Source organism: Danio aesculapii, chromosome 9, assembly GCF_903798145.1.
Source record: "Danio aesculapii chromosome 9, fDanAes4.1, whole genome shotgun sequence".
Taxonomy (NCBI): domain Eukaryota; kingdom Metazoa; phylum Chordata; class Actinopteri; order Cypriniformes; family Danionidae; genus Danio; species Danio aesculapii.
This window is the reverse complement of record NC_079443.1, coordinates 5088916-5101126: the sequence shown is the minus strand read 5'-3', so window position 1 is coordinate 5101126 and position 12211 is coordinate 5088916. Positions and strand designations below refer to the sequence as shown.

The window sequence follows — 12211 nt, the reverse complement described above, 5'->3', positions numbered from 1 at the left end:
TTTTTTTACAATAAAACCAAAATCAAGTGTAGGATACACTAAAAAAAAAAAAAATAAAAAAAAATAAATAAAATAAAAAAAAAATAAATAAATAAATAAAAAAAATATATATATATATATATATATATATATATATATATATATATATATATATATATATATTTTTTTTTTTTTTAGTGTATCCTACACTTGATTATATATATATATATATATATATATATATATATATATATATATATATATATATATATATATATATATATATATATTGACTTGTTCAAACTACTTAATTAAAAAGAGATTTGGGATTTCATTGGGACAACTTAATTTTTTATGTTCAATCCACATAAATTTGTTGAGTTAACTTAATTTGTGCTGGAACAACATGAATGAATTGTGTGGAACCCACGCATACAGTGTAGTGCAACAGTATTATGTTTGTTTGTTTGTTTGTTTGTTTGTTTGTTTGTTGTTTTGTAAATCAACAATGCTGTGTGTAAAACATTATTTGAAACAGCCGTTCTTTAAATTACTTTAGCAGTTATTTCTTAAAACAGTAAAAACATGGTCAACCGTTTGGTAGAGCGGCTGTCATCAAGTATGTGCATATAGCTTAACGTGCACTGTATTACCTGCGTATGCGTTACACAGATGGTAGACTGTGTACACGGCATGTTGATTTTTAATATTACATTGTGGGGTCAAAACCCTTGTAAGTGTAACTTCCTTAACCAATAAACGCGAATTGTGATTGTGAAGTTCCGCCCTCCTCTGGTGAATGATACACACCGTGAGGAGCTTTTGGACGCTGCGAGAGAAACGCGCAGAAGAGACAAAGAACAGCCTCGCGCGCTCACGCTGAGGGTCTGAAGGACGCGACCTGCATGTCCCTGGAACCATTTGACCATTTGTCTTTCATTTTTAATTTTTGTTGTTTTAGAAACGAGAACGATAGGAACTACTACGGAGCTTTAGGTTAGGGAACGAAGCCTATTGTACATATGTAAGACTGAGGCGCGTCCGGTTGAAATCATAATTATTAATTTGGGTATTACGCAAACGCAGTCTCTGAGAAACGTAATCTGGTTAAGTTGACAAATTGTCTACTGGCGAGCAAGCAGAGGCAGATTAAAAACAAAAAACAAAACGAAAATCATCTAATTTTTTGTATTAATCAGTAGTTGCGCCAATTGCTGGAGAAGTCGACCGCGCTCATCTGCGATCAGACCGTTCAGTTGTGATCGGTAATCAGCCACAACTTTGAGCTGGGTTTGTGAAACTCAAATGAACAGATGCGTGAAGACAGACCGTGTGTTTCAGGACCAGAGCTGCTGGACAGCGCATGTGGACAGTTTCCTGCATCTTTCATCCCCGAAGAGGAAACCTGCTTTTTCCGTGAATAAAAGGACGATTGTTTCAAGCCACGGTTTGTTTTGAAATCAGATAACGCAGGCAATGAAAACAGAGGAAAGTCCTGCATGCTGAAATATAGGTAAGTTTTTACTATTGTCTTTCTCGTTCTTCAGGTTTTCATTAAACCTAGGCTAGTCTTTTTAAACTCTTCTCTACAAAAAATGCAACGCTACCGAAAGAACCAGTTCTTAAATACCTATTAGTAATGTGTGTGTATCTATGTGTGTGTGTGTGTATATATATATATATATATATATATATATATATATATATATATATATATATATATATATATATATATATATATATATATATATATATATATATATATATACAGTTGAAGCTAGAATTCATTTCTAGTAACTGATTTATTTTATCTTTGCCATGATGACAGTAAATAATATTTTACTAGATATTTTTCAAGACACTTCTATACACCTTAAAGTGACATTTAAAGGCTTAACTAGGTTGATTAGGTTAACTAGGCAGGTTAGGGTAATTAGGCAAGTTATTGTATAACGATGGTTTGTTCTGTAGACTATCGAAAAAAATTATAGCTTAAAGGGGCTAATAATTTTGACCTTAAAATGGGGTTTAAAAATTTTAAAACTGCTTTTATTCTTGCCGAAAGAAAACAAATAAGACTTGCTCCAGAAGAAAAAATATTATCAGACATACTGTGAAAATTTCCCTGCTCTGTTAAACATCATTTGGGAAATATTTAAAAAAGAAAATAAAATTTAAAGGGGGCTAATAATTCTGACTCTGAATAATTCTGAGTTTAGTGCCTAATTCATACGAATTTGTAGAGTTCAGTCATACGAAATTGTACGATTTTAAAAAGGAGGCGTGGCACCTTACCCCACCCCTAAACCCAACCGTCATTTTGGGATGAGCAAATCGTATTAAATTGTACAAATTAGATTGTACGAATTCATATAAATTAGCCACTAAATCAAAAAGTTACTCATTGCCGTGAGATTGTGTTGGTATCTCTGCTAGACATGGGACAATACCCGTTTTAAGGTATACTTCAGTTTGGAAACGTCAAGGTTTTATAACCGCCAAAATTTTCTGCTATATCATTCCCAAGATATGTGTACGATTTTTTTATTTAGATTAGTTTAAAAATTTTATAGGACAACAGTATCTCCAGCAACAAAGATTCCATTTTAGATTCTAAAGAAATCTGTGTTTTTAAAACTAATCAAGACAGCAGAAGTGAATGATTCATTTGATTTATATAGCCTGACATGTTTACTGCTCCAAAATATTTTAAATAATTCTCAAAGTAAAATATGCTGTGCTCAAAGGGGGAAAAATTGTTGTTTTTTAGCCAGACATTTAAAAAGAATATATTTTAGAGCAGAATCACAATATCGTAAAACCGTGGTATTTTTATCCAAGGTTATTATTCATCAGAATCTTATATCCTAACAAACTGTACATCAATGGAAACCTTATTTATGCAGCTTTCATGTATGATGATGTATAAATCTCAATTTTAAAAAAACAATACACCCATGATGGGTTTATATCATTATATATATTCAAATATATTATTCAAAAGCTTGTATATGGAGAGAGATTAGACTCAATAATAATTCACGCAAAAGACACGATGTACACATGCGTAGCCAAATTCACGTACGTAAAATATTTATTTATACTTACAAAAACAATTCACATGCACAAAATAAAAATACATTTTCATAAAATACGTTTCACAAATGCAAAACACCATTTGCAAATATATAAGAGTGTACAAAAAGTTTTGAATGTTTAAAATTCACGAGTTCATCCTGAATGAGAATGTGCAAATCCTCTCTCACGTACGACTCACCCTGAATACCAGTGTGTGCATTTTTGAGACTTTCCTGCCAGAAACAGGCAACTCGTACCTCTCAGCCAATCAGATGAGAGCTGTACTCGATGTCAACCACTCTGCGCTCCTTTTGCGCAGTCTGTTCCTCTAACCAACATGGCGGATACTTCTGTAAGTCAATACTGTTTCCTACTAGTTTGTGTATACGCTTTTTATAGTAGAATCTGAGTGGATCTTAGAGGATCATCTCCGTTAATTAAGTCAGACTGCGCAAATGGTGCGCACAGTGAAGCGCTTCGGTCATTCCCGCGTTCTCAGGGAGTTGTGATTGGTTGAACAGTAAGCTCGCATCTTATTGGCTACAGGGCACGAGTGACTCTGGTGGGAGGTGTGTACTGACAGGAAAGTCTCAAAAATGCACACACTGGTATTCAGGGTGAGTCTACGTGAGAGAGGATTTGCACATTCTCATTCAGGATGAACTCGTGAATTTTAAACATTCAAAACTTTTTGTACACTCTTATATATTTGCAAATGGTGTTTTGCATTTGTGAAACGTATTTTATGAAAATGTATTTTTATTTTGTGCATGTGAATTGTTTTTGTAAGTATAAATAAATATTTTACGTACGTGAATTTGGCTACGCATGTGTACATCGTGTCTTTTGCGTGAATTATTATTGAGTCTAATCTCTCTCCATACTTGTACGGTACTTACAAGTTATACAAGATTATACGGTTATACATTATATAGTTACAGATTAGCTTTGGTCTACTCTTTTAATTCAGCGAAAGACAATGAGAGGTCTAACTGGCTGCTCAAAGGTTTTATTTCTGTTTCTGCAGGATAAGATGTCTGCACTCCGTAAGAAATTTGGAAATGACTATCAGGTAGTGACAACTACCTCCTCCAGCCATCTGAAGGACAAGAGGAGGAAACGACAACGATTTGTGGATAAGAACGGACGATGTAACGTCCAACACGGAAACTTGGGTGGAGAGACCAGCAGATATCTCTCTGACTTATTCACAACTTTGGTAGACCTCAAATGGAGGTGGAACCTTTTCATCTTCATCCTCACGTACACAGTGGCCTGGTTATTCATGGCGTTTATGTGGTGGGTCATTGCATATATCAGAGGCGACCTAAACCGAACCCATGATGAGAAGTACACGCCATGCGTGGCCAACGTGTATAACTTTCCCTCTGCCTTCCTCTTTTTTATTGAGACGGAGGCCACTATAGGATATGGCCACAGATACATCACAGATAAATGTCCAGAAGGAATCATTCTTTTTTTATTTCAGTCCATCCTAGGCTCCATAGTGGATGCCTTTTTAATAGGCTGTATGTTCATAAAGATGTCTCAACCCAAGAAGAGGGCAGAAACTCTAATGTTCAGTGAAAATGCAGCCATTTCCATGCGTGACGGCAAACTCACGCTGATGTTCAGAGTGGGAAACCTGCGCAACAGCCACATGGTTTCAGCCCAAATCCGATGTAAATTACTCAAGGTATGGACCTGTTTTATGTAATCAGATTACGATGTGAAATTGCATGTAAATACTTATACCCATTTGTGCCAAATTCTTTTAAAATAGTTTCATGCATGTAGCCTTGCTAATAGTGTCCTATATGAACATGTTTTGCATACATTTTTTCCATTAATTTTTTTTTTTCAAGAAAATCGGTGGGCAAATATGTTGTAAGAACCGTTCAGTGTAAAAATTCAATAGGAGGAGAACATTTGGCATTCTTACTCAAAACAACTGCTTTCAACAGATCAATTCATAAACACATTTATTATGTTTCAAGATTTCCCACTTAGATATGCTTGGCGTATAAAGCAGGTTTGGCATGCTGTCCCGGGAGAGAACCCTGAGCTCGGAGATATTTGAGCCCAGGGCTCCCGCCCGGTCGATAAGCATATCAGGAGATCCGAGATCAGGTAGGTCTCGAGAGCTCCCCCTTTAGAAAAGGGAGGAAAAGGAGGAGATGGGGTGGAAGGGGGGATTCTTCCAAACGAAGATAGAGCAGTAGGAAGAAAATGATCCATTTATAGTAAACTAGGATCAATCTGATTGGATTATTACTGATTACAGATGAGTGGCCAGACGTGCTCAATCATATCACGTGCTCCTCTCAAAATTAGTTTATGAAAACATTTGATATGAACCCCCTTGAAAATGATCAAATTTCATAAATATGAAAGCACAAAGTGTTTTGTCTTAACGTGATGAAACACACACACTAGTTTCCCCAAGAGACTACTGTGTGTCAAAAAGATAATTGAAAAATGATCAGAAATAGCCAAACAGCTTAGTAATAAGTAAAGCTGCTGATTATGTTTGTGGAGTTTAATGATTCTGATGGGCTGAGATTTTGAGAGATTTATTGAGGTTCCAGTTGAGTTCAAGCCCATGTCGACACATACACAGATATTTTTGCAAACAAAAAGTTTTTTTTTTCTCAATTTTCTAAAAAACACAGACCCTGGTGCTTTTGAAAATCGTCACCCTGACAAGAGTTTTGAAAATTTGGTTTTCAGTGACCTGATACTGTGTTTTTGTGTAGAAAAAAAAAGCTGCAATTCAGACAAAACCCATGTTTGTGTGGACAGCAGGGCCTGAGGTTGTGACTGAATTTGGTTATAGTTTTGTGTTTTTCCTCAGTGATTCTGCTTTTTAACATCAGGAGTTCATTATTCTCTGTTATTTTAACTGTTTGTAGGAGCGGGGCCAGTGGAAGAAGTTGATTTTACTCTGAGGAATTTTGCTGTGTATTAAATTGTGTATCAAAAAAGGCTACTTTAAAGTAAAGATATCAGTTAAATGGTTATGTTTAGATGGGGTATTATCTAAGCAAAATCATTAAACAAAACCAATAACCTTTATTTATTCACTTATTAACACATTATTCTATAATTCCACATTATTTATAAGGTACTTGCCCACCGAGTTGCCGCTTGAACTTTTGACAAAGTATACAAAAAACTATAGATCTCTTGAAAGATTTGTTTTGTTTGGATGAATCTAGAAACCTTCATGATTATGTTGATGTATATTTGTAAACAACTAATTTTAAGTAGCATGAAAATTTCCTTTATTTGAGAGGGTTTGCCTCCATTTTGCATCCTGGAATTAGAGGTTGTTGAGGAAGTTGAAGGCCTCATATGACAGGAAGTACCCTTTTTTTCTTTCTGGAAATATTTGCTTACAAGTCATTGAGAAATTAAACATGGATCACAAGCCGAAAATTACTCATAAAAGGAAAGTGGCAACTATGAACTCTGGCAACTATAGTTGCCGGTGAGCTTAAATGGGTTAATACTGCAAATTACGTCTATTGTATAACATATTTAGAGTATTTTTATAATGTATGAGTCATTTGAGTAGACATATATTTAAAAATATGTATGCTATTGGTGAAAAGTCTGAAATGATTAAGATTTTTTTAATATTTCTGAGAACAATCAGTCAATGAATCAATCATTTATTTATAGAACACTTTGAAAACCATGAAGGAATATCAAAGTGCTTTACAGGAAAAACCGACAATGAATTAAAATACAGAAAACATGTCAAATCTATTCATCTAATTCCTGTGCCAAAACTGAGAATGCTCAATCACCCCTACACTTAAGACGTGCACATTAAACCTTAATGATCTTGATGAAGATTGAATAACTAGCAGATCCTTGATGTTCATTCATTCATTTTTTTTCAGCTTAGTCCCTTTATTAATCCGGGGTCGCCACAGAGGAATGAACCGCCAACTTATCCAGCACATGTTTTATGCAGCGGATGCCCTTCCAGCTGCAATCCATCCAGGGAAGCATCCATACACTATGGACAATTTAGCCTACCCAATTCACCTGTACCACATGTCTTTGGGGGAAACCGGAGCACCCGGAGGAAACCCACGCGAACGCAGGGAGAACATGCAAACTCCACACAGAAACGCCAACTGACCTAGCCGAGGCTCGAACCAGCGACCTTCTTGCTCTGAGGCGACAGCACTACCTACTGCGCCACAGATCCTTGATGTACATTTTAAAAATGAATAACAGAATTTACAAAACTATCTGTTGTTTAACTGGCCAGCAGTGGAGTTTTTTCATTTTAAGCCAATTGTAACCTCCTCAGGGGGGATTGTTAAAACATTCATACAGCACACTACAATTATCAAAAAGATCGAATTATAAAAGCATTTAGCAATTTTTCAACGTCATTCTTCGTTTGAACTGACTTTGGCAATCCTTCTCAATTTTAAAAGGATGTTTCTTTCTATATTGTTTATTTGGCGACTGAATATAAGACCACAGTCAAAAACTATGCCTAAATTAGTGACATTATTCCTTACACATGATGAAAACTGCCTGAGACTTGCTTTTAGAGAGAGAAAAAACACAAACTATGTGATATTTCACTACCAAAGAGCACATTTGCAGTCTTTTCATCATTTAACATTAAAAGGTTTTAGCTGCATTATTTCCTGCCTTAAATAGGGGCTACAACTGCGAGTCATAAGCAAACCTAGCCAATACAAAATGGCAAATTTATCTCCCAGATGAATTATGTAAAGACAAAAAGGAGTGACCCTAAAATAGAGCCCTGATGTACCCTATACCAGTGTTCCTCAACCACGTTCCCGGAGGACCACCAACACCACATGGATGTCTCCTTTGTCTGTCACTGCCATTGCAGGTTTTTCAGGTTCTGCTAATGAGCTGATGATCTGAATCAGGTGTGTTTAGTTAAGGAGACATGGAAAATGTGCAGAGCTGGTGGTCCTTCAGGAACGTGGTTCTTTTCACATCTTTACAATGAATGGTCTAACATTTAATTAAGAATGGAACCAAAGTAAAGTCGCTATGCTTACCACATCATACTCTACCACTCAAGGTGCTCTAATGCTTTTGTTCTCTTTGTTTTGTTTTTGATTAGATGCTATTTCTTAAAGCTGAATTCTTTTGGAGCCATTAGTTCAGTCTTCACTGTTACACAATTCCTCAGATTATTCACCCCTCTTGATCTGCAAGCCGTTCTGCTGCTGTTAATGAGAGTTTATTTTCGAAAGTATTTACTTTCATCAGTAAACTATTTAAATTGTTTCTAAATATACATTTATATGATTCAGAGAACATAAAGGAAAAGATAAAACATATTGTCTCTAAACATGCTTTTTATTCAAAGTCCTCAATGATTTTATGGTAAAACAAATTTCAGACATTAATAAAGCTTCCATGTGTGTTTCTTAGAGCTGTTAATGTCTATGGGCCCTATCATACACCCGGCGCAATACAGCACAAGACATGTATGGAGCGATTTGTTGCTATTTTCAGACCAGCGCAACCCTAATTTTCACATTTTGCACCACATTGTTTAAATAACAAATTAATTTGCGTCACTTTGGGGTCTTATGGGTGTGCTGGTCTAAAAAGGTGTGTTGAGGCGCATTGTTGGCGCGCTGCTATTTTGGAAAACTGAAAAAACATGCCTTTAATGCTTTTGCGCCCTGCACTGTAGACTTTGTGCCTAGATCACATTAAAATAGAACCTTAAATGAATCCATGGAGTTTCTAATGCAATAAAACAACCTTTTCTATAGCTTTTGCGAGACCAGTTTGGATTTGGCCATGTCTGTTGAATATCTGGGTAAATGTATTTGTTGTATATGTAGCAGCTCAAGATATTTTCGTCATGTTGATGCTGGGTTTCACACAATCCCTTCATGTCATCCCAGCGCAAACTGATTAAGTTAACCTAATGGTTTTTACAACATAAAAAGTGAACATAAAATAATTAAGTTGTTCCAAAAAACTGATTCTTAAGTAAGTAGTTTAAACAAGCAGCAAAAATATTTTTTTGAGTGTTGTTTTAACATTTTTCCCCCTAGCACACAAACAGATGACTTAAAAACAGCAATGTTGAATATGGGGGTTTATAACTTTTAATAACTTTTTCTATGCTACTAAACTGAACCTGATACCACCACAAACTACTAGAGCTTCAGAAAAAGTTTCAATCTGAGGGAGGGTAAATCATTTTGATTGCAACAGGGCTGTAGGGTGGTCTGGTTCGGGGACCACAGGATCTCATCTCTGTTAGTCACAGATGACGTTGTTCTGTTGGCTTCACTGAACATGGACCTTCAGCATGCACTGGGGCGGTTTGTTGCCGAGTGTGACGCGGCTGGTATGAGAATCAGCTCCTCCAAGTCTGAGGCCATGGTGCTCCACCAGAAAAAGGTGGTTTTCCATCTCCAGGTTGGAGGAAAGTCCTTACACCAGGGGGAGGAGTTTAAGTATCTCTGGGTTTTGTTCACAAGTGAGGAAATGATGGAACATGAGATTAACAGGTGGATTGGTGCAGCGTCAGCAGTAATGAGGTCGATGTACCGGTCTGTTGTGGTAAAGAAGGAGCTGAGCCGAAAGACAAAGCTTTCGATTAACCGGTCAATCTACGTTCCTACTCTCACCTATGGTCATGAGCTTTGGGTCATGACCGAAAGGACAAGATCTCGGATACAAGCGACCGAAATGAGTTTCCTTCTAAGGGTGGCAGGGCGCACTCTTATGGATAGGGTGAGGAGTAAAGCCACTGCTCCTCCACATCGAGAGAAATCAGCTGAGGTGGCTCGGGCATCTGTTTCAGATGCCTCCTGGACGCCTACCTAGGGAGGTGTTCCAGGCATGTGCCACCGGGAGGAGGCCTCTGGGAAGACCCAGCACACGCTGGAGGGACTATGTCTCTCGACTGGCCTGGGAATGCCTTGGGATCCCCCCGGAGGAGCTGGAGGAAGTGTCTGGGAAGAGGGAAGTCTGGGGTTCTCACCTAAGACTGCTGCCCCCGCAATCCGGCCCGGGAAAAGCGGCAGAAAATGAATGAATGAATGTACATCAAAATGAATGCTACATCGTGTCACTAGTTGTATTAAAATTAAAGTTTCAACCTGCATGCCCTTTTAATGACTGTCTACCCTCTCAGTTCACGGTGCAGTGTTTAAAGCAATGTTTACACCCCTTTCTCTTCTCGCTCCTGCAGTCCCGTCAGACGCCTGAGGGCGAGTTCCTCCCCCTGGATCAGCTGGAGCTGGATGTTGGCTTCAGCACTGGAGCGGACCAGCTCTTTCTTGTGTCGCCACTCACAATCTGCCATGTGATTGACACTAAGAGCCCCTTCTATGAACTTTCACAACACTCCATGCAGACAGAACAGTTCGAAATTGTCGTGATTTTGGAGGGTATTGTTGAAACAACTGGTAAGTTTCTTTTTTGCTTTTTCAATCCTTTTTTTTTTTACCATTTTCTAGTCAATAAGTTACTGTAAGATTAATTAGAGACTAGAATACACTACACTGCCTGTATACAGATTCTAAATCATGCTGTGTGAAATGAGTTCTGACTGAAAAACACAACGGCGATGATCAGAGAACAAGAGACAAGGCATCAGGAAGTTTGGGGAGGAGTTATAGACTTATTTCACATGGCCATATATCTTTTCAGGGAAGAGAAAGTGACACAAATTTATCATTTCACCACGTTCCAAATAACCTGAAGGTCCGTTCTGAATGGATAGTGAAAATAAAAATGGATATCAGACCTCATTTTCAGCTAAGGTAAGGTAAATGGCACTAGTTAACTAGCGTTTTCTTTCCCAAACACACATTTTAGATGCCATTTATCAAACTCAAAAGTTAATGAACTGATTCATTCCCTATATTAGACTTGTCACGATATTGTCACATCAATGTCCCGCTTTAGAGATTAAGTCAAAATAAGCGTATCGATTACAATCTCTGAATATATAAGCTTTACAATAACATTATACAGAAAATTTTATTTATTGACCTTCAACTCTCTTAGCAGAATGCATAACGCTTCTTCCTGCATCTCCCCTCCTTAACAAATTTACTTAAGGGTACCATTTTGCAGTCTCACATGCAAGTTATTTCATTATCACCCTATGTGTGAGGCAGAGATTCGTCAATTGTTTCTGTTCAAGTCTTTCAGTGTGTAACTGCAAATATGCCACAAAGAAAAGACCCAGGGAATCTAGCAGAGGATTTAATAGCTATTATTGATTTAACACTGGAACTACAGAGGCCGTCATTCTGATCCTTTCTAATTTTTGAAATCTAATAAATTTGTTGAAATAAAGCATGCATATCTATGATTCCTTGACTTTATATGTGTATATTTCCTTCTAACATTGCTATTTTATTAAAACTACAAAACACAAAAGAGTTATGATTATTTCTACACTGTAGAGTTAACTCTCTCTATACAGTTGAAGTCAGAATTATTAGCCCCCCTTTGAATTTTATTTTCTTATATTAAATATTTCTCAAATGATGTTTATTAGAGCAAGGACATTTTGACAGTATGTCTGATAATATTATTTCCTCTGGAGAAAGTCTTAATTGTTTTATTTCGGCTAGAATAAAAGCAGTTTTCATTTTTTAAAAATCATTTTAAGGTCAAAATTATTAGCCCCTTTAAGCTATATTTATTCGATAGTCTACAGAACAAACCATCGTTATACAATAACTTGCCTAATTACCCTAACCTGCCTAGTTAACCTAATTAACCTAGCTAAGCCTTTAAATGTCACTTTAGGCTGTATAGAAGTGTCTTGAAAAATATCTAGTCAAATATTATTTACTGTCATCATGACAAAGATAAAATAAATCAGTTATTAGAAATGAGTTATTAAAACTATTATGTTTAGAATTGTGTTGAAAAAATCTCTCTGTTAAACAGAAATTGGGGAAAAAATAAACTGGGGGCTAATAATTCAGGGGGGCTAATTATTCTGACTTCAACTGTATATATATATATATATATATATATATATATATATATATATATATATATATATATATATATATATATATATATATATATATATATATGTGACTTTTTTTTAAGTTTAATATGTTCAGCCGAGTAAAACTTTGATATATAAAAT

At 36.3% G+C, this 12211-nt stretch overlaps 1 protein-coding gene across 1 annotated transcript in view; it reads left to right on the top strand.

The window, feature by feature from the left end:
- The first annotated feature begins 839 nt into the window (after positions 1-839).
- The window catches only part of kcnj3a (potassium inwardly rectifying channel subfamily J member 3a), a 41279-nt gene continuing 29907 nt past the window's right edge, over positions 840-12211 (top strand). Inside the window, exons 1-3 of the mRNA XM_056465740.1 lie at positions 840-1492; positions 4085-4753; positions 10286-10502. Coding sequence (XP_056321715.1) covers positions 4091-4753; positions 10286-10502 — 880 coding nt within the window. The 5' untranslated portion in view covers positions 840-1492; positions 4085-4090. The remainder of the gene's footprint in view (positions 1493-4084; positions 4754-10285; positions 10503-12211) is intronic.